Source organism: Python bivittatus, unplaced genomic scaffold (genome assembly GCF_059951505.1).
Source record: "Python bivittatus isolate LINGU-HERP-01145 unplaced genomic scaffold, Pbiv_v1 ctg000700_np1212, whole genome shotgun sequence".
NCBI lineage: Eukaryota > Metazoa > Chordata > Lepidosauria > Squamata > Pythonidae > Python > Python bivittatus.
Genome location: NW_028277098.1, coordinates 42,150,979 through 42,175,393, shown reverse-complemented (window position 1 = coordinate 42,175,393; position 24,415 = coordinate 42,150,979). Strand labels below are relative to the sequence as shown.

At 39.0% G+C, this 24,415-nt stretch overlaps 1 protein-coding gene across 1 annotated transcript in view; it reads right to left on the bottom strand.

Moving 5' to 3' along the window:
• The window catches only part of PLPP3 (phospholipid phosphatase 3), an 80,526-nt gene that overhangs the window by 33,110 nt on the left and 23,001 nt on the right, over nucleotides 1-24,415 (bottom strand). The window contains exon 2 of the mRNA XM_007430773.3: nucleotides 5,633-5,790. Coding sequence (XP_007430835.1) covers nucleotides 5,633-5,790 — 158 coding nt within the window. The remainder of the gene's footprint in view (nucleotides 1-5,632; nucleotides 5,791-24,415) is intronic.

Genomic DNA, 24,415 nt, shown 5'->3' with positions numbered 1-24,415 from the left:
GATTTTAAATAAGCCCTTTGCTGGACAATTAGGAGCTGTCCTTTCCTCATACCTATTAACTTTGCCTTAAAAGAGGTTCAGGAAGAATGTTTAAAAATTATTTAACAAAGCCTTGAAAGTATAGGGCTTAAATTTCTAATATTAAAAAGGTCTACTATGTTTGCTCTTTTCAACTTACCCTGCCCAAAAAAATTAAAGCAGCTGCAGAAATTTTGATGCCTCTCCATTTTAGCCTATGGTCTAAACTTTTAACAAATCAACTCTCAGATCAATTGAAATGAAATCTTGATGCCTTCAAAATCACAAATTTTAATTGAATACTTCTACCTTCAAATTTCAAACTGGATATCCATTAATTTGCATACACCATCAAAGATACAGAAATAAATTCTGCCTAATCTAGCAAAACGTTGTAGGATTTAAATTTAATACGCATATTGGGTACAATGGGACTTAATCTTATGTAACCAGGAGTAAGATTACAGCCTGAATTAGAAAAATACAGCAACAAAAAGTGCTACACACATCACTACACAGTGATTCTATCTTTGGCATACACAAAAATATGCACCCTTTAAAAAGCTACTGATGCCTTGCCCAAGGAAGATGTGTGAGTATTTTGACAAGATTAATATTTTCTTTCACTGCTGGTGGTCTTGATAATTGCACAAATATAGCAGACTGAAAATTGGAGCGTTCAGCCTCCCCACCAGCATGCCATTACACAGTCATGACCCATCCTGATGTAGCCAAAATTGTGGCAAAACCCTTAATAAGAAGCTGAAGTAGGAGAATCTTGCTCTTTTGGCAAATGTTGACCCTGTTTTTTAAAAAGTAAAAAAGAAAAAGAAAGAATGCTCCGGCAACTAATTCAGCGCAGATGTGCAAAAGCTGAAACTTCATCCTGAATAAACAAGTCTTAAAGATATTAAGCTCCTCTTCTATCTTGTGTCTCCAGAAAAGAGGATGTGTGTGGTGTGAACTGCTGGAAATGTTTAAAAGGGAGTACTGATGTTAAGAAGAAAGTGCATAGTGTTTCACTTTTTGGAAAATAGGGCTGAAAACTGTTTTTATCAAATACTTGAAAAGCCTCTAACAGACCTTGCTTCTCTGATTCTGTCAAGTCACCCTTGCAATTGCTTCTTCCCTAGTAGGAATTTTTAATTTTCAAGTTACTGTATTTTTAAGCATCTAATCAGGTGGAAAATTGTAAGATTTCAATCGAATACAGGTAGTCCTCAGTTAACGATGGTAATTGGGACTGGAATTTCCATCACTAAGCGATGCGGTCGTAAAGGGCGATGTCAGGTGACTGCATCGCTTACAGACAACAATCCCAGCATCCCCATTGTCATCATTAAGCAAGGATCACAGGTCATTAAGCGAGTCCCAGGCGGCTTGCAAGCAGGCCAACCAGTAGGTAAGGTGCGGCATGAGTGCAGCAAGGCCAGGGGTGGCTGCTACCAGGTGGGGGAGCATGCAAGCGACTTACTGGAGCGACTTGCAACCTTGCCTACTGGCAGTGAAGGTCGCAAATGGCAATTACATGACCATGGGCACGTTGCAACCATCATAAATGCAAGCTGATTCCCAAGTACCCAGATTGTGATCATATGACCGCGTGGGTGCTGGGCTTTGGACCAGTCTTAAGTCTCCTTTTTCAGTGCTGTTGTAACGTCGAATGGTTGCTGAACAAATGATTGGTATGCAAGGACTACCCGTACATATATTTATCTTATTTTCAGTGATACATTTTTGTAAATATAACTGTTTCTCTCCCCCCCCCCAAAATATACTCTATTCTGCCAGACTTCGTAGCTAAATGCAAATATATCTAGATGACTGATCTAGCGTATGATTAATTGGAGGTGCTATTTTCCTACCATGTAAGAACTTCAATGCAATTTACCATCTAAAAGGACAATTCAAATCCTATTCCAAGGACATGCAACACAACTCTGTCTATGTAAGTTTATTTAGAAAGAAAGGCTAGAGGGTCCAATTAAGTTTATTCCCATATAGGTATGCACATGATCTATATTCACCTGTGTCTCTTTGTACAGGAAATTCTTTTATTAAAGGAGAAGAAAAAAACACCAAATGTCTCTTCTAAACTGTCTGAACACAGATGTCACGAGATGAATAATGCCTACTTACTTACTCAAATACAGAAAGAGAAAGGCCATTTGTTACAACTGAGAAACTTACTAGCTGGCCATTAAGGGACAGTTTTCTAAATCGCAGCCAGGACAAGTGGATAAAATGAGAACCTGAAAAGTTAAACAAGCTGTATTTTCTAAGGTGAAAGAAACACTCATTGGGATAAACTCTGGGAATATTTAGGGGAGGTCTGGAAAGCACAGTCCCTAAGGCAGTTAGTATCTCAAGCGCCTTGTCCATTCATATCCTCTCATGCACCATAGGAGACAAAGGTCATAACCTCCAAAGTTTACTTAACAAGAACTTTGTGGACCCTGGAAGTTCCATAAAACATGACCTAGACCTCTCACTTCTGAGAAGATATTCTGTTGATAACCCCCCCCCAAAAAAACCTTAAAAAGTTATAGCAGTGTGAAAACGATTGTCTTGCTTATTCTTCCCAATATTTCCATGCTTTTGAAAACAAAATAATCAGAAGGCATAAGAGAAGAATAAGCATTCTGTGTATTTCTGATGAATTCATATTCTACTCAAATAATCCTGGAATTTAAGCTGTATCTTTAGAAGGAAACATGTATTTGTCTTTTGGATAGCCATCCGCAAGTCTAAAAGATTTTGAAAACAATGAAATATAATTTTTCAACTTGTAGGAATTACAGCTGCTAGGGATGTAGCAGCTATATAGGTAATGATTACATCAATAAAATTAGTATAGAATAGATATGGTAATCTAAGCAATTATCCTCTCTTTGTCACTGGACTATTAATCAATCATTGCCTTTCTAAATGAGCAGGTTATGTACATGCTAGCAATGTTGCAATGTTTTATTTAGTTGAAGTGTTACAAACTATTGCAGGGAACATTATGCTATAAACATAGCTGTATTACCTAGAATGTATCCAATAATAGTTGTTTTTTTATTTTGTAGTAACTATTTTATCTATCTTTATCACTATCTTTTTAAAGAAGAATCAGAATTTTATAAATTATCCCTATATTTCACTGTAAATTCAGGGATAATTTCACTTTTTAAAAACCTTAATAATACCGATTAATTTATATTTCCCAGTACCTGGTTACTTTAATTTAAAAAAAGAAATCTGCAAACCTAACCCAGAAGCATTCCTTTTATTGTCTGGTTTTTTCCTCCTTTTTAGTTTTAATTAACCTACCATTTTTTGTTGTAAGAAAGCTGATTAATAGTTAGCTGACTGCTCACATTTTCAGCCATAATACATACTTTATCACTTTATCATATGTATTTCAATCATTGGCCAGTACAACACAGGTGGTCCTCGGCTAATGACCACTTGTTCAGTGACTGTTCGAACTTGTGATGGTGCTGAACAAGTGGTACTTACGACCAGTCCTCAAAGTTCTGGCTGTTGCAGCATCCCAGGGTCACATGATTGTGATTTGCATCCTTCCCTGTCAGATTCTCATAAGCAAAGTCAATGAGGAAGCCAGCAGGAAGTCGGAAATTGTGGTCACATGAGGTTCTCGCTGAACAACCTGTGTGGTCCTTGCTTAACAACTGGAGTATGCTCACGTGGTTTTTTGGCTTACAACCGAGTCACTTAACAACAGAGTTTCCAGTCCCAGTTAGTGTCGTTAAGCAAGGACTACCTGTAATACGTACTGGAAATCAAAAGCAGACCTTGTTAGGCTTATTAAGCTAATTTCTTGTAAAATAATTTCCTCACCCAAACTTTCTACCTGAGAATCAGCTTGTGATTCTTATGACTGAACTTCTCTAGCCACTCCTTCTCTGTGGCCATTTTGATTTTCATCCCTATCCCACTGCAGAAAGGGGCTGAAATACTGTAGGTGGGGCAGTTGGTAAGGTATCCAAGTCTTTTCAGGCTGATGCCAATCAGACCATGTTTTTTTTAAAAAAATCTCTTCTGGAGGGAAAAAAATCAATTAAAAGGCAAGAAGTGGGGAAGTGACAGCCTCACAGCTGATAAGACTAAAAATATGGCATCTGACTGACTAGTCCAGTCATCCTACTGGCATTCAAAAATAAGTGAATTGTCTGGGAGAGGAAATAACAAGGTTGGTCATTCATGTGAACAAAAAATTCTTCTCATAGGATTATCTATGTAAATATTTAATTGCTCTGAAATATGGAAATCATGTTTGTCTACAAATCAGTGGTTTTGTGTAGCTGATTATGTGAGCTCATACACTTAAATCTTCTGGTATAATCAGAAACATAACCCATCTTTCCAGTATTTATCAGAGTGACTTACTTTATAAGCATACCAAATCATTATTTGTTACTGTGAAAATTACCCTTGAGTTCATGGACTCTTTCTTCTTTCCTTAAGCATTCAAGGAATTAGTCACTTCTTATTTTAACAAACCAAAGTTTCATTTACTTTGCAGAGCAAATGTAAATCATAGCTTGTGGGATCACATGTAATGACAAACTATGGTTTAAAAAACAAAGCCAAAGATTTATTCTTGTAGCATCTAGTAATTACTATGGGTTGAGGCTATTGGTGGTTAGTAAAATACAATGATAGAAGCAGGTTTCATTTATGTATCTGTGCCATTAAAAAATGTCCCTTTACTGCCTATAATATACTGAGCTCACTCCTTCCATGATCAAAAAACTATTTGATAATGAGAAAATGTTTGCAGAAATGTCTTGTTCCTCCAAAAGAACATCAAGCAAATTATTGCGCAGTGCAAAGAACTGTGGGAATATAGATCCTGTTTCTTCTCTTCAGTCTTCCAGATTTCACATTTCATTTCAAAATGTGCCTGCTTACTTCATGTATCTGAATCCAACACCATGTGTGAAATATTTCCAGGCAGTGGCTAACTCCAAGAAAGAACATACTTCATGATTCAACATGAAATATGGGATAGAGAAATAGCAAAGAAATTATCAGTCTGGGGATACTGTGCACCAGATCCTTCAAAACTCCTAGCAGCACACATTTGCTGAAAGATAAAAATGGTACAAACTGAATTTTATAGAATGTATCTTGTTTGCATGGTTCTGAAAGGCCATCATGTCTCTACCCTGAGCTTATTCTGAGTTCTCCAAGTGCTACATTCTAAATCACCTGACACCATCCTCAGAGATTGGTTAATGATATCCTAACTTCATTTAAATTATTTTGGTCTGTATAGTGACCAGATGTACTTTGCCGTTGAAACTATAATAATATCAGAGCCACTTACTCACAACCCGTTTTTTCAAAAGTTGGTTCAACACTGTGTGTTCATTACTAGCTATTTATGAATAGGACCAAAAAATAGGTATTTTGCATACAATCTGGTGGCTGGGTTTAATTTAAGCCATGGTGTTTAAAAGCCCACTGTGGCTGAAGTCATGCAGCATGCTAAGTCAAACAAACCAACCTCATTATGGCTTTGCCAATTGTTCCGCTAAAAGATAGAAAAGGTTCTACTGCAAATTTGTTACAAGATGCACGTGTTTGTATCTGTCCTACTTACAGCAAGTATGGCGATAAGAATGCCTGCAGCACACAGGACAGCATCATTGATGGTCTCTCCACTTTTCATAGGATAACGGATGCTTTCATCATTACAGTAAAATCCCCGTGGATAGGGTGCAATTGTGCTTGTTTCAATGATCAGAAATGGCAATCCAGCTAATAGGAGAAAAGCAAGAGAAGAAAAAGTTGTAAGAAACAGAAAATTTACCTATTTGTTCCACTAACCAAGAAATCTTCATTACTAAGAACTCAGTGAAAATCTGCAACTTAATCTCAAGACAGATTCATAAAAGCACATTCATCCAGCCCAGCAGAATTGACATCTTGAACAATTTTATTTCAGGCCTCATCTACGTTGTAATAATAGAGTACAAAGGTGGGATGGACACAGATAGCTTGATTTTTTTTTTCTACCCAGCAAAAGCATAAACAGAAATTATGCTGCCCAACCGCAAATAATCAGAATGAACTTTCCACTGAGTTCACAAGACTAAAATGAAGATCTTGAATAATGTTTACATTACCAATAACAAATGTAATCACCTCTACAACATACATGGAAAGTTGCCAAACAGAAATATGGCTTCTATTATTCCATCTATCTGAATTACTATGAAATAAGCAACAGATTGTTTGATGAAAGAAAGCATTGTGCTTAGGAAATGTCCCTTTGACAAAACACAGGGGCCCACAAGTCTTGGGCTTACTTGATAGCCAACCAATATACAAGGTGCCCCTAATCTCAACTTTTTCTAACTCGGGGAAAGGGTAGAGTTTTGTCTCTTTTGTCACCATAAGCTTCAGAAACACTAAACCTCAAAAGGATAGTTCAAGGATTACATGATAAATTACATGTATTTCTTTCTGACGCCTCATTCAATTTCTCTGTTCTTAGAATTAGTATTATAAGCATATTGCAACACGCATGCAAATACTGTGCCAATGCATTCAAATTACAACACCCTCCATAAATAAAAACATAGAAAAACATTTAGGCTTTTATATATTAATGTAATGTCATTTTTCATATAAGCTCTTCCTACCAGGTCTCTTCCATTAACAGGGAATGATATGCTGAGCAGACATTTATACCTAGGTTTCCTGACCTGAGTCTCATTTTGCCTATTATGCCACAATAGTCTTTGTACATGGCACAAATGAGTTTTGTCTGGAGTTCAATGATTTGACTAAACATACTACACACACACACACATATACACTCCTCAAGGAAAAGACTGCCTTACCCTAACCAACCTGGTTGTTAATACTGGTAGAAGTAATGTTGCTTAGCAAAGGCCATCTGGAAGATGCTTAGCTATCAGAGACTCATATTTTCTAGCACATGGGAGAGGGTCTTAGTTTTTAGCTCCCACTGTCTCAGTGTTTAGGAAATCTGTAAACCTCTTGGCTTTTAATTTTGGGATGATTTTAGTACAGGTGGTCCTCATTATCCATGGTCTCATTAACTGCAATTTCACATATGGAGAGAGACTAGACCTCAGTATAGGCATAAAGGTTTTTGTATATCCACAGTTGGGATGTTTTTGTTCCTTTGGGTATATGCAAAATGGAGGACAACCTTCTGCACATGCATAAAATATGATTCTGAAGGGTTAAGGTTAGGTCATCTGCCCAATGGATTTGCTTTTCTTTCTTGCTTAGCCAGATCTCGCTTGGTCAGCCTGATTGTGAGCATGTGGATTCCTCATGGCAACTGGCCTTCTTCAAAGTGACACTTCTGGCATCTGATAGGAGACACCTTGCTCACATCACATGGTTCACATTCTCCTCTCAGCTCCATGTTCACCCATGAACTTGGTGGAAGGGCCTCTCAACTGTGCCTCTAGATGCTAGCGGTGCCCATGGGCCATTCTTGGCTTGCTCTAATGGCAGCACATTACTTGTGATTGGCATAGTCCTCTTACCTTTAAAGCTTCTGGACACTCTGATCACAGAGCTGGTGATCTCAGTGCAAGCAGGAAGAAGATACCCATCTCTAGAAGGAAGCACTTTTGAGAGGAAAAGGACTCTGGAACCTAATCCCCAATTCCCACAGAATTAGGGTTTCATTATTCAGTGTGTTAGCCGTCATTTATTGGAACACAAATAAAGAGGGCCCTGTCCCTTTATTATCATTAATTTTAATGTGTCCATTTAGCTTTTTATAAATTATTTTTCTTCTACATTTAGTTAGCTGCCTTCAGGGCTGGCAAAAGCAGAAAGGAATATAAATCAAATAGATTAAAAAAATTGAATTACTGTACCTTCCTGAAACTGGCATAAATTTGGGGGCGGGAGTAACCACTGTTTTATGAAAATAGAAAGAATATGTACTTGCTCTTTAAACTTGACTTAGTTACCAGTAAGATTTTTTTTTATAAACATCTGTTAAAAAAGAAAATGTAAATTACAATAAGGAAAGAAATTTTTGACCTGGAATCAAATCAAGCAGCTTCGTTTATGGAACTATCTATTTTACAACATATTCATAATCACTAAGCAGCAATACTCTCATCAATTGATCCTTGATCTTGCAACCCAAAACTTAGTGTATGCAGACGTCCTCTTTCCACAGCTTAAATTATGTTGGGAGACAGCCAACATGGAGACAGAGTTGCTCCTCTGAGCCAAAAGTATATGATAGTAATAATCTTAAAAAAAAACCAAAACAAAACAAAAAACCTTTGCATCCCAATGGAAATTTACTGCTGAAAAGCCAACACAGCATGATGTGATCTGGCTTCATATCCACAAGAAGCAATAGTTTAATAGTCAAACCGGGGATTAAACACACCATGGTTACGTGGCTTATTGTTATTGCTCTAGTTCCTCTTTTTAATAGTTTTCACATGACAGATCTGTAAAACACATGTTCCATCAAACAATAAAACCTATCTGAGAGCTAAATCAGGCTTTAAAAAAGGGGGCAACAGGCTTTTCAAGGGGAGGGGACACTATTGTTCTTGTATATTATGTCTTCCCTTCATTCAGGGAATAACTTGGGGGCTGTATTTCCCTTTTTCAATTATTTTCAGAACTGCCACCACTATAATGTAAGGCTTGACCCCCTTCCCTCCCTCATTCATGTATATATAAAACTTAAAAGTATATAGACGTGGTTTTAAAAATTCAAGGGTTTTGTTTTTTTCTCCTACAAACTTGTGGTTTAGTGGGATATTGCCAATTGAGTCTTGACATTTTTCCAGCACAACAGTAACCTCAGATTCCCTATTTTCATATGAGAAACATAAACATATCCTGAGGAGCTGAACGGATATTGCTCACAAAACCCATGACATGCCCAGACTCTGAGGCCTGGGCTGGAGGCCATGTTTAGAAAGGTTACCATTCTAGGCCTGGCCACACATTGCCCTCTGAAAGAACACTGTGGTGCCAACGTGCTGGGAAAGGTAATCTTGCTTCTAAAGACTTTCTTTTGGAGCGCAGATTGTTTGAAGAGTTGGGTGTCATTCGCCACCCACAACGTCTGGCATCAACCCCATCTTATGGGAATAGTTAGCACTGAGGTTCCAGCATGGATTTAGGCACTGGCCACCCTGAAAACAAATGTACAGATGAAACTATAACTAGAAATCTAGGGTCTGGGCCCTGGGGAGAAGCAGTTGTGGGGTCCCCACAGATGAAAATCAAGGAGAAAAAGAAGGAGAAAAAAAAAGAACACCAAGACATTGGTTTACAGGAAAGGCCCCCAATTTCTGTTTTCAGTTAAACCAGGAATATTAACAGTTTTGGTACTTCTGTATTCCACTCTGTTCTAAACTGACTACTTTCATGGGACATTAAGCTGAGTTTTTTTACACTGCAGTCTTGTCTTCAGTGTGTAAACTGCTAAAATGAAACCAGCTTCAGAAACCCACCCACAGTAGTAGCCAACTATTCTCTCTGGACCATGGTTAACATGGCTCCTGACTGGTGGATTTCCCTGCTTCTTTTCCCTTCTTACCAATTCCAGAGTATCAATCACCAATTGCTTTCCATTCTCTGACTTGGAGAAAACCACCATTTTACAGTTCATCCTGACACTTAGGCTAGAAGGGGAAATTTGGTGGAACTCTTATTAATTCATCAAGTAAAAACAAAACACTTTTTTTTGCCCATCATTTCCCTTTCCATGAATACACAACAGAACCTAAAGTCTAAGCTTTCATGGAAGTCATCCCCGTATGAAATGGCAATGGAAGGCAGAAAGTGGAGACTTGGGGAGGAGGGGGGCACCAGCTAAAGCACACCCTAACCGACTGGATGGAGGCATTCACATAGAATGGAATGAAGCCCAGCAGGTTGACTGGAATGTCCTGCTTGTGCCAGCAGATGAGGAAAAACACTACTCTGGATGTGGAGCAAGAAAACTGAGGTCGGAGTCATTTTCCAGCAGGTTAGGGACAGTGCTGAGGATGACATCATCAGTGCCTGTCCTCCCTAAAATGGTAGGTAGCCCATCCACACACTAGGGCAAGTGGCAACTGCAGACCCAGCCCTTTGTCATACAGCTGGGTTTATTCAATCTCCATAATGCCGAAGAAATCAAATAACAAGAGCTGAATTTCTGAGTTATGATGTTAATTTTGTTTTATAGAAAAAGCAAAACTGGAAAAGATCCAGTTCCTTGGATCTATTTGTGTGTATGAAAGAGCAACAGCAAGCAAGTGAGCAGCAAACGTAACTTGGCATCAACATCTGAGCCAGCCACCAATGCTAATGCTGGTCACTGCATAGATCACTTCCTTGTTCTTCCCCTTCATCTTAACATTGTGAGGTGCTGGACTCGGAGTAGAAAGACTGAGCTTCTATTTCATCCTCTGCCATGAAAGCTTATTGGGAGACTTTTTGCTTCATGACAATATACTGGTTCAAGAAATCCATTCTTCATTCCTCCATTCTTCAAGTGGAGATTAGGCCCTAAAATATTAAATGGCTTGGCATAAATCTCTAAGAGTTATTTTCCTTTCCAGCACACAATGAAGCCCTCTTTGCTTGCAGTGCTGTTTGAAACAGATATGAACATTCATAGGTCCAGTTAAGACCTGGAAGAGGCTTGGCCAGTGGGTAAAAACAGAAAGACAAGAAAGAAAATCAATGTCTTTTTTGCAGGGGGGGAAACGAGAGCCAGTTTGGTCTAGGGGTGAAGGCCCCAGGCTAGAGAGCAGGAGACTGTGAGTTCTAGTCCTACTTTAGGCATGAAAGGCAGCTGGGTGACTTTGGGCTAGTCCTCTCTCTCAGCCCAACTCACCTCACAGGGTTGTTGTTGTGGGAAAAACAGGAGGAAGGATTATTAGGTATGTTCACTGCCTTTAGATAGATAGATAGATAGATAGATAGATAGATAGATAGATAGATAGATAGATAGATAGACAGACAGGGAGGGGAGGGGAGGGGGAGGGGAGGGGAGGGGAGGGGAGGGGAGGGGGAGGGGGAGGGGGAAAGAAAGAAAGACAAAGTGATTTCTTCACTCCTCTCTGCTGGTGCTGTCTCTGTGCAAAGGGCTTCAACAAAAAAGTTGATGCTGTTTTCTACATTACTTTTTAATACTGGGCACTTGAGTTTGAGTAAATCCTAGTGGGTTTGAGGCACCAAATGGATTATTTTATCAACATCTTGCTCCACAACCAAATAAGTTTTGGTTATTTGCAAATGCTAACAAGCCCAGAGCCACAGGAGGTGATTTCTTTTAAAAAAACGTGGCTTTTCAGGACAGCACACACTGGGGAGAAAAATCAAAGAACTCATCTGTTGGATTCAATGCTTTGAAACATTGAACCTTTGAAAACCTAACACGTGAGCAAGTTGAGGGGGGGGTGCTAACAGAAGATAAGCTTTCACTGGCCACCCATCGATGGACTCACTGTGGTGACCCAGCCAAACAGCTCTGATCTTCCCAGCTGAAGTTTCACCTTTGCACTACATTAAACACAGTTGCTTTCCCCACCTTCCACATTCTTCATTTTGCTTTGTTTTCACACCATGCTATTCAGTTCCCTGTTGATATTACAAGGCAGAAAGAAGTCCAGTTCAATTAAGCACCTGAGTTGATTTCCAGTAACTATTGCAGAACCCTATTCTAGAGTATATTTATTTATTATTGATGCAACTTATCACCCCCTCTCAGCCTTCATGGACTCTAGGGTTTACAGATATTAAAAAAGCAAAAGGAATAAAAGTACATGTTAAAATCTTCAATGATGAAAAGGTCAAATAAAAAGAAAAGAATACACACAGTCTGTGAATGTGTATCTATACATTTACACACACAAAATCAAGTTTTTACTACCTCCTAGAAGGTCATGAGTATACTTTTAAAAGCTCTGTGTTTTGTTTACTCAAACATTTCATTCATGTGTAGGCAACCTTGTGCCCTCCAGACTTTGAGACTAGAATTCTCATCAGATACAAGCAACATGGCCAATATTAAGGAAATATGATAAGGTGGATTTTTTCTTTTTTGCTATGTATAGCGAACCAGAGCCACCCTCCAAGAGCTGGGGGAGTCCAGAATGAAAAAGTAGGCAAGGCCTAATAAATGAGATACAAATATACATTCAGATTAAATAAAATTAATGAAATACAATTAGTATGATTATTCCTCATACATTTAATAACTTGTCATTCTGTTTCATTAAAAATTACAGTTTGACAACAACATTTGGAAGGGTGCTAACCCTAACCACAGCTTTAGGAGATCACATACTATGTTATAGAATAAATTTGAGTATCTGAAGGTCACTGGGTTGCTATTCATGGTTTAATCTAAAATGGTGATGCCTTACTTTGGCTTATGTTTGGTTTACAAATCAATAGATTAGGAGTTACATAAAAGAAGATAATTAGAAAGCTGTTTTCCCCTTCTGTTTTTAGCTTACAATGACTAGAGAGACAGTAGAGTATGACAGAGAAAGCCTGAAACTGCTAAAATTGCACAAAACCTCTTATTTGCACTACCAAATCTCTCAAGTTGGGATAAGAAGCCAAAGTTCCTATTCTTCCTATGTTTGACTCAAGATAAAGAATAGATAATAAGGGGGGCTGTCTTTTGGAGTGTTTTGTATACATGTGTATGTGGGGTCAATGAACTCTGATTTTCAATTCATAATGTCTAGATTCACACATCACATGAGGTCAAAACCAAGCTACCAATGTGTGAATTCAGTCATTGTAGAAATACTACTGGACAAGAATCATTCTATATTATAAAAGGATGGTAATCCTGTTTTTGGAGCTGGCTCCCTGACATTCAAGCTTATTTGCCTGTTTTAAAAAAGTATGATTTTGGGGGAAGAACTGGACCCCACTTTGGGATTTGTAAAATAAATAAGCTTTATCTGTAAAATAAATAAGGGTAAGGCTAAAACTTAGCATCTCTCTCTCTCAAAGCTCTGTAATGGGAGAGTCCCAAATAAAAATGTTCTCCTTGGACAGCAGCCTGGGTCATTCATCCAATTGCACACCTTCTCTTCCTTTCATCTTCCATTCTTGGAGTTTTAGAGAGCAAGAAAATTTAAATATAGTAGTCTTTTCTCAGTTCAGTCCTAGTCACTTTCAAAGGATCCTTCTTTGCCCTGTAAAGCCACAAAAATGGAGCAAAGCAGTCAGATTTGGCTCAAGATTTGGCTGAATCTACCCCAAATTCCATTCTTGTTACATTCAATAATAGGTACAGTATTAACTACAGAGAAAACAGATCACATCAATCTTTATTACAATTACAGAGCAACTTAAACAAAGCAAGAAAACCAGTATATTTTACAAAACAGATGCAACTATTCAGTGGTATGTTTGAGTTGTTTGAGTACGAAAAGATCTTTCAAATTTATTGCTTTGGTGCAGTTGAGGCTGCAAAACACTTTGTGACACTAATACACTCACAGTTTCAAATATTTCTGCAGCATTGCCTCCTAGAAATGTGAAATGCTTTCCCAGTTTTGTTTGTTGTTTGTTTTGTCCCAGTCAAAATCTGGCAGGTTATTTTTAAAGGATTATTTTGTTAGACATAACTAGATACCTTAGAGGTGCCCTCAACTTTATTTTACTGTGTTTTCTTTCTATTCTTTCAGATTGGATATAATTCATTTTGAACAAAACTGGGTTCTAAACAGTTGTTCGCTCCCCAATTTTTTGTAAGAATGTCTGTATTTTGACAAGGAGACTGATAGAAACAACCATTATTTAATGCAGAACTTTCTCAACAATTGCCACATTTCCATTTTTTTCCAGCATACACACGCAGTTTTGTTTAGGTAAGAAAATTACAAACTTTTCATTACAGGTAGTTCCTGGGTTATGAACAAGATCTATTGTTAAGGTCTGTTTTTAACTAGAATTTGTAGGGAAGTTGGAACAGTTATTTAACATCAGTTAGTCAAAAGTTTGTCTTAGTATATAGTATATATTTTACCTTTCTATGCATATAAAACACTTAAGAAACACTTCCAAATATACTAAAACCTCTTGGATACTGGAAGGGACATTCGTGATCTGACTTAAAATGGCAGACAGCATTCTCCTTCCTCGAGCCGACAAACCACTTTAATATAATAGGCTTTATGGCAGTCTGTTCATAAGTATAAGTTGTCCGTAAGTCATTTGTTCTTAACCTGGGGACTGCCTGTAAATTCTTGGACAAAGTAATTTATTTACAAAAATGTGTTAGTGTAACTTTCTGCCATGCAAATGTACTTGGTGTTGTAGCTTTACATAGTATCCCTACTACTGTGCACTGATTGAAAATAGTTGTTTTTGCTACTGAAGCTATTTTCTCTGTCTCCAGCCTTTACTTGTCAAAAGGCGGAGCAGGGTCATAGCAAAAAAGTTGCTATGCAGTGCAGTAAGGGTTATTCAAAACTACACTGGGATTCTTACAGTCCTCACTAACATGGACTACTATATCAAAGCTTGCTCTAGCTACCAAACACAAAAGTTTACATGATACTTCAGCAGAAAGGTAGTAGACTGGTTCGCAGATCCTATCTGACTCTTTAAGATCCCCCTGTCTCTGAGAACCTCTTACTATGGAATGGTCTATAAATAATATAAATAAATCTCATCTTATAGAGTGTTCTTATATTAATGAGGGAAGTCTTAAAACACTGGAACCCCATTTGGAAGGTACAGTGCTCTAAGCAGTTAGAAACTTCTCAGAGTTTTCCTGATAGCACAGAACTCTGTAACACTCACACTAATGAAGTTTGCCATACAATGTATACTATATACCATACACTCAACATTAAGGCTTAACACAAAAATTTGTAGTAGTTGAAGAATCCATTAAAATGTAAAAGTGAATCTAGAAGCAGCCAAAAGAAATAGAATCAAAATATAATATTTTAGAAGCCGTGCTATTCCATCAAATTTCAAAGAAGCTGTATCATAGCATGCTGTATATTTCAACACTGCTAAAGCCCCAGAAGCAAATTACATGCAGTTGACCTTGGCTGACCTAGCTGGGATGAGAAAGTCGTAATTCTGAAATTCTAACTGATTGTAGCTTACATAATAGTCACATATGAATTATCGTCTACAGCTTTATATACAATAGTTTATGAAGCTGGGGGAAAGTGCAATGGGCACACACTCCTGTTTTTTTCTTGCCTGCCATCAAAGTGAGGAACCGGTCTGTCTATTACAACCGAACTGTGAAATTCTGCTTTAATATAGATTCAAAACAAGGAAAATATGCCAGACTCTAAACATTGGGACTAATGAATAGAGAAGGATTTTTTCCTTTCACATTGACATATTTTTTAAAACTTTGGCAGCACCATGGGTTATGAACTGCTTGAACCCTGTATCTGGAACATCTCCATAAATCTTAATATAAATCTATATGATCCATGTGGAGGGGTTCACATTAGCCTCACTGTCCACAACAAACTCACAATAAATTCACATTGCTCCTTTATCTGCCTTTTCCCTTTTCTGACTACACTTTTTGCTTTTTAGGCAGATATCCCTTTCTTCTGCAATTATGAAAACTTGTGAGCCTGAAAAGTTAACATGCCATGCCTTTGTTTACTCTTGCTGTCTGTTAATCTATATCATTGGTTCTCAACGGGGGCGATACCGCCCCCCGGGGGATGGCGGGAGGATGCTGAGGGGCGGTGAACATGTTTTGGGCGGTAGGGGGGCAGTGGGCATGTTTTGGGTGATAGAGGGGCAATGAGCATGTTTTGGCATTCGAACTTAATTTTAAAACTCCCCAAAAAAAGTATTAAATCGATTATCCGGTTTACACCATTTGTACCAGCAATAAAACGAACTTACGCAACGGCTGCCCTCACACACTTCTAAGAATGGTGAGACGAATTTGTATTCTAGGTAGAATGACCTTGAAGAATTCGACACTACGATTCTTCTCCGATCCCAACCAGCACAGCGCATGCATCAGCTGTTTTCCCACGCGATTAATTGCAGTGTGTGCGTCAGCTGTCTTCCCGCGCGATTAATCGCAGTGCGTGCGTTGAGCGTCCTTTCAATATGAATGTTTGATTTGACCCGTGTTTCTTGAGTTGCTTTTCGTTCGCTTCATTTTTTTTGCATTAGTCATTTTAATTTTAATAAAAGGAATGCAATTACCTTCCAGGGCAAAAAGTATCGAGTTAAATCAAACAAATTTGGTGTGTAAGTCTACTGAAAAAAATTACTTAAAATTTTTGCCTTTTATAATTCAGTAACTCCCCCCCCCAAAGGCTGGCGTTGAAAAATTTTCCACTCCTTAGGGGGGCGGCAGCTTCAAAAAGCTTGAGAATCACTGATCTATATGCTACTAAAACTCTCAGTGTTTGTCTGTTTGTAACCTTCAATTGGGCAAAACAGTGCACCCAAAATCCAAGACCCATTACTCCCATGGAATTGAAATCTGGCAAAATTGTGGCCACTTCAGCAGCATCACGCCTTCTGACTATCCTTCCCAGAAACTTGTAGGTTGTGTGGTGCAAAGGAAGATGGGAAGGGCATATCCCCCCTCTTTCTCGCCTCCCTCTGCCCCCTGTGCCCAATCAGATAGCGGACAAGGCCTGACGGATGAGCGGCGATTGGCTGCTTTGGAACCAAAACCTAAATCTGAAATCTCTTAATGGCGGTTGGTGGTGAGGGAAAGACAAAGGAGTGACTTGGATGCCTGCTGGCAAAGTAGGGCTGGCTGGGGGGTGCCAGCAGTTGACCCTTGGGGACACACTGGGATGGGGAGCGGGGGTGAAGTTTTCCTCTGGACTGTGACTCCCTTTGTTCCCCTTCCCTCAGCAAAGTGGCAGGCAGTTCCATGGGTCAGCCTAGGAAGAGGAAGAGTGATGCTGATGCTCCCCGCCAGCTTCCCACAAGCAAAGTCAATGGGGAAGCCAGTAGGAAGTCAGAAGTTGCTCTCAGTCCCACTGCTTTTTTGCCTGCCCGTGGTCATTCTATTTCTCTGTTTATTTAAGGAAATACCTCTGAAAGGATGACCCAACAGATCACGGGTTGTCTAGCAAAACATAATATTCTAATGCCCTCCTAGTCCAAAGACCATTTGTTTTGGCTCTTGATTTTTCACTTCCCCTTCTAGCAGAATTAGCTTTCCATTTTTCTTAAAAGTTTTCTGTGAGTATTTGTTACTCATTTAGATTAGACATGTATTCTAATTTCTTTGCTGCCAATTATGATTTTCTTTCACTTGCACTGCAGGAAGCTCTTCCCCTGAAAGCATAGAAAGAAGCTGTCCAAAGAGGCTTTCATTAAGGCCAACCCATCATGAGGCAATCACTCGAAGTGACAGAGGCTGGGATCCTCTGATCATTTCACTTGAACCCTACTGTCATTCCCTTTGTTGGAAACATTGCTTGTTCTAGTGCCCTAAACTATCTACTGCCATGGATTCAGTGATGAATGTTATCCCACTGTCAATAGTTTAAATAAGATTCAACTGCCAATCCAGTCACCTTCTGTATAGGAAATGGAGGACACCTTTTGCAAAATTTTGCTTCATTTTTGGCAGCACAATGTCTTGTTAAGTCTTGACTGTCATTTAAAGCAACTAGAAACTGAGGTTAGACACACACACACAGGTAGTCCTTGACTTCAGACCACAATTGGGACTGGAACTTCCATCAGTAAGCAATGCGATCGTTAAGTGAGTCACACCCAATTTTATGGCCTTTTGCCTTGATTGTTAAGCGAAACATGTGGTCGCTAAGTGAATCCAGCTTCCTCCATTGATTTTGCTTGTCGGAAGCCCCCTGGAAGGTTGCAAATGGTGATCATGTGACCCTGGGATGCTGCAACCTCATAAATACATGCTGATTGCCAAGCACCTGAATTTTGATCATGTGACCATGGGGATGCTGTGACTATCATAACTGCAAGATCTGGTTATAACTTTTTTCAGCACTGTCGTAACTTCAAACAGTCGTTAAATGAATGGTCATAAGTCGAGGACTACCTGTACCTATGACATTAAAAACCTACCAGTCAAATAGAGTCAGATGCATAGACACACTACTGCATTCACAGTATTAGGCCCAGATTCTCTACTATGTATGCATTGCTTTTGCTGCATTTGAACAAAGATGGCTAAAGGCCATTCCCTCTTGGTTGATTTATTTCATTCTGGAGCTAGGGAACCGAGACTGGAACAGTTCAAAACCTCCAACTCCCATCTCCACTTTCTGGTTTGGCTTCCAGCCATTATGTTTTATCCTGTACAACTCATTGATCAATAAGGACTTTCTCTAAATAGAACTTCCCCAATGATTCTAGAATAATGACAAATGTTTTTTATTTATTCAGAACTTTAGAGCAAGAAAAGTAGTCTGAGTTCAATTAATATGAGACCCAAAATAATGATACTTGTATTTTCAGGGTAGTGTTTCTATAGATTCATGATTTAATGGAGGACTTCTCACTCTGCTGTGCTTCTTGCATCCACGGTAGGGAAACACTGATAGTTCTGAATCTTCAGAACAGGCTGAGCAGTCTCACAGATAGCAAATTATTCTGTACATGTGCTTCTCATATATGCAATCTAAATCTGGAGCTTGTTCCTAAATCCCCATTGGAACAAACAGCAACAGAGCTACAATTTGCTTGCACTCCTAGGTCACACTATATATACAGTAGTGTTCTTTTATAAATAAAAAAAAAGGATAATGGCCAACTTTCCTGTTCAGATCTCTTGTAACAATGCAGTGCCCTGCGGTCAGGCAATGTGTGAATAAATTGCAGGAGAAAAAAGTGAAAGAAACCTCAGGGAATAGCAGCCTCTTTTTCTCACTTTTTTTGCATTTTATTGCGGTAAATGTTAGACAAAGGCATCACTGTTCTCAGCACATTCCCTTCCCCTTAAGGGCTCCATGCCAAATAATGTTATTCCCTTTCACCATGGCACTACCATGAGAGCAGGCTGGTATGATTGCCTGAAAATCGTAGGCTTTTCATGGAAAATCCTTTTGCTCAACAACTCCCTTTGTCAAATTAGACATGAAAAGGAAAAGCAAAAAAGGAGAAGCACCCAGATGAAATCTAATCATTGGAATTGGGAACAAAGCTATGAGAAAATGCCACAACCACAAAGGAGTGGGGGAGGGAAAATGACACACAAACACCAAATAGCAGCTAAATTTGGTAGTACTCAATAGAGTCCCCCACAGTCTATTAAAGTGAGAGCACTCCTCTATTGACAGGAGCATTACAAAACTTTTTTGTAATGTTGTCTGCAGCTTGCATGATAATAAAACATATCAATGATAAATATAACCTATACAATAGGTATAATACAATAGTGCAGTGTTTCTCAACTTTGGCAACTTTAAGATGTATGGACTTCAACTATCAGAATTTCAATTTGGAAACTTCAGCTCATTTCTGTCAACCATTAAATGACATAGGTTCTTTGAGAGGCTGGTTTTAGAAGTCAAACCTCACCTCCCAACCATTCTTAGAAATGGTCTTCTTTAAAAGATACAAAGAAATGTTTCAGATGGTTTAACTGTTGAGAAAATTGGACGTAAAAAAAAAAAAACCTGTCGAAAGTCTCTTCCCCTCTCTTCCTATACAGAGATTTGGAAAGGCCCGTCAAACTTCACCAACCAGGAAGAAAGATCAGTTTCTCCACAGCAATGTATAAGCTGACTGCATATTTCCTGTTGCCAGATTTTAATCTACAAAGGGATGCCAAGTTGCTCAGATATTCACAGGTTCATGAATGTAAAAACTGATGAAGTAGCCTACACAGTGAACAGATATTATAAAACTCTCAGGAACAAATCAGTAACATTCCAAAGGAATATGTGTATGTGTGCACGTACACATGTACATAGCACATATATAAGTAAGATAAAAACAATATTTTTAATGATGAAAAAGTGGGAAATGTTATAATTTAAACAAGAATACATGGCGGCCATGAAATAAACTCTTTCCTAGTATTATTCCTCAGTGAGTTGCATTACATGGTATGTTCCTTCTGAACTTGGAGCCAGGAGAGCATGAAACCCACAGCCAAGAAAAGAAGTAGCATCCTTGGGGCTTATCGTTTCATCAGTTATAGAAAAAAATGAATGCAAATGACTTACTGGATAAATGGATAAACACATTGATCCAACCACAACTAAGACAGTGCTTCCCAGACAGGTGCCGTTCAGGTATGATAGACTACAATTCACATGGAGGGTACTAGGCCGAGGAAGGCTTGGTTGCCCCAAATGCACATTTAATTTCTGTTTCTGCTTGGATTAAAAAAAATGTGATATGGATGAGAAGATATATTCAGACCCACACCCAAAATGTCTCTGGTTCTTCCATAGATCTTTGCACATTTAGCACCAGGGTTCCACAGACAATTTATAATGCTGTGAAGCTCTACCTTCTTACAGATTTTCCAATGCTGAAGAAGGCTAATAGAGCAGACTGTGGGACAGCTGCAAAACATTCCCTCCCAAACAGAGCTATAACCTCCTTGCAGACCTTAATGTATGTGATAGTGTTTAGAGGAATCAATGGTCTTTGGGACTGGGAGGTGTTTGTGTATACATCTGTGTTTGAATTCTGCATTTTCTAACAAAATGTCTAGGCAAGAGTCAAATCTTCCTTACCCACACTGGCAACCCAGTATAGTACTTTTGTGGTTGCCCTAGATCAAATGCATTCTTCTGATAGCCCATAGTATCCATCAGCGTGCTGCATTAGCCAACCCCTTCAACGTTGCAAGAGAAAAACAGGGAAATCTGTTATCCATCTTGAGAGCAATAAGTCATGTGCACATTGCACTGACAGGTCATGCTGTCATTGTCCTTCCCAAATATTCATATTCTGTTCTTGCCTGTGAACAGCTGAAGCACTTTCATTGCTATCTTGGATATGGTCCTGTCTCAGACCCAATAGAGGCGAGCTATTCTCAAAGTCTGTAAACAAAACATACCTTAGAAGATAGGAGACTAGAGAATGAAAGCATGATAAGCTATATCTGACTGCTATTGCTATGGATAGGACCTTGGACTGGCTGAACGCTTAATGCTCTTGGGATGTCATTTAGTGGTTAAATGAAGATCAACATGGGTTACAATGTTTGTTAACCTTAATCTCAAGCAAATAGTTCAAACAATAGGCCAGATGATTTGGAATAAGGGGACTGTGCAAGTAGGCAATTAAATGTCAGTCTAGTGAGACTCTATTTTTTAAAGGAATGACAAATATTAAATAGTCAAACTTTTCAGAAGAACTTTGTATCAATTATATTCTTATTTCATAAAGAGATAATATAACTATTGTATATACTTACAGAGCTGGGGTAAACAGCAATGTATTTTTTTTCAAATGTGCCTTTAGTTCCTTGGCTTGCACTGCAGGCATGTACAAGCACTAAAATATAGTTACAGTATATTAAGTCCTACAGCCCTGCTATTGTGCCTTTGAGGTGTGCCTCACCTAAGTTAATTGATGCCTGGTTCTGATAGCATGTTAAGCCATAATGCAATTGGTTTAACTTTCGCTCAAGTTGTGCAAACCGAGGCAATTTGGGTTTATTAAAGAAGCCATTTTAAACAAATCATGTCTTAGGTTTTAGTCTGATGTATGAAGCCAGCCTATGAGTCTCTATGAAATGGTGAGGATTCTGGGGTAATTAGGGGAGCTATTCACGTTTAGTGTCCCACAAAAAGACTTTAAAGACAAGAAGTCCTCAGACTAATATTCTAGAGCAGCCGTGCACAATCTGAGCTGCAGCACCACACACAGACCCCAAAAGCCTTGAGTGTACACCCCACTGATTTCTTCATATCCACTCTAAAGCAGTTACTGTATTTTTGCACTGACCAGGCAATCAAAGTATGTTAATTAAATAAATATATAATGTGGAACTGTGGAGATGTTTGGAGTTATAAATTCTATAACCCTTCAAGACTAGTCATGGGAGCTCCTGGAGATGCTGTCACCATACCTGGAAGGCACCAGGTATCTTGGGTAGCATTGGGGATTTCCTTTCAGATTTACACACCACAGGGAACATGTTTGCACATTGTTCTAAGTTTTACTTGCCAGGAAATATTAATTCTGTTTCTGGAATTTATTAGAAGCAGTCTCTCAGATTCACAACAGTGAGATAGAAACTAGATAGAAAATTAGAGTGATCTTCAAGATCTAAGGACCTCCCTAAGCTTAAATCCACATGTGTTCTGAATGTTACCAAAGAGAATAGGAAAAAGATTATGTTGTGTGGCTTGCTGAATTCATAATGCTTTTAGTGTAACCAAACTTTCCTCCCCGCCCTTTTGTCTTAAAAATTTTCGCATGCATCGAAGATGGCAAGCCTTAACCATTCGTAACAGAGATTTTTTTTCATTAGAAATTGCTCAAATAAACCAGGAAAAAATTGGGAAATATGAACTTGGCATTTCATTGCTGAGCTTTGAACATAGTTGGTTTCCCCCATCCCTCCAATTTACATTGCTGTTAATTCCTTTAAATAGAATGGTTACACCCGTTTAATAGCAAAGGTCACTTTACAGAAAATGAATGGAGAACCCAAGCATAATGGGGAAAAGAGCAACTATATCAGCAGGATGGAGAGATGGAACACTTAATATTCCTCAGACCATTCTGCCTCAAATTTACAAAAAAAAACAAACTGTCAAACAATAGGGTCTGTAAATAAAAATAAAATGTAATTGGCTTTATTCATATAACAGAAGTATTTAGTTACTCCTTGCTCCCTAACGCAACTGCATCCTTCCCCAATTACTTTCTATAATGTGGATTCAAGTCAGAGAAAGCAGAGCAAATGTGGCACATACAGGTGAAACTCGAAAAATTAGAATATCGTGCAAATGTTCATTTATGTCAGTATGGCAACTCAAAAGGTGAAACCAATATATGAGATAGACGCATTACATGCAAAGCGAGATATGTCAAGCCTTACTTTGGTATAATTGTGATGATTATGGCATGTAGCTTATGAAAACCTCAAATTCACAATCTCAGAAAATTAGAATAGTGTGAAAAGGTTCAATATTCTAGGCTCAAAGTGTCCCACTCTAATCAGCTAATGAATCCATAACACCTGCAAAGGGTTCCTGAGCCTTTAAATGGTCTCTCAGGCTGGTTCAGTAGGAATCACAAGCATGGGAAAGACTGCTGACATGACAGTTGTGCAGAAAACCATCACTGACACCCTCCATAAGGAGGGAAAGCCCGAAAAGGTAATTGCAAAAGAAGTTGGATGTTCCCAAAGTGCTGTAACAAAGCACATCAATAGAAGGTTATGTGGAAGGGAAAAGTGTGGAAGAAAAAGGTGCACAAGCAGCAGGGATGACCGCAGCCTGGAGAGGATTGTCAGGAAAAGGCCATTCAAAAGTATTGGGGACTTTCACAAGGAGTGGACTGAGGCTGGAGTTAGTGCATCAAGAGCCACCACACACAGTCAGATCCTGGACATGGGCTTCAAATGTCATATTCCTCTTGTCAAGCCGCTCCTGAACAACAAACAACGTCAGAAGCGTCTTACCTGGGCTACAGAAAAAAAGAACTGGTCTGTTGCCCAGTGGTCCAAAGTCCTCTTTTCTGATGAGAGCAACTTTTGCATCTCATTCGGGAACCAAGGACCCAGAGTCTGGAGGAAGAATGGAGTGGCACACAATGCATGATGCTTGAAGTCCAGTGTGAAGTTTCTACAGTCTGTGTTGATTTGGGGAGCCATGTCATCTGCTGGTGTTGGTCCACTGTGCTTCATTAAGTCCATGGTCAATGCAGCCATCTACCAGGAGATATTGGAGCACTTCATGCTTCCTTCCGCAGACGAGCTTTATGGGGATGCTGACTTCATTTTCCAGCAGGACTTGGCACCTGCCCACACTGCCAAAAGTACCAAAACCTGGTTCAATGACCATGGGATTACTGTGCTTGATTGGCCGCAAACTCGCCTGACCTGAACCCCATAGAGAATCTATGGGGCATTGCCAAGAGAAAGATGAGGGACATGAGACTGAACAATGCCGCAGAGCTGAAGGCTGCTATTGAAGCATCCTGGTCTTCCATAACACCTCAGCAGTGCCACAGGCTGATAGCATCCATGCCACGCCGCATTGTGGCAATCATTGCTGCAAAAGGGGCCCAAACTAAGTACTGAGTACATATGTATGCTTATACTTTGCAGAGGTCCAATATTGTTCTATTTCCAATCCTTGTGTTATTGATGTAATGTAATATTCTAATTTTCTGAGATTGTGAATTTGGGGTTTTCATAAGCTGTAGGCCATAATCATCACAATTATACCAAAGTAAGGCTTGACATATCTCGCTTTGCATG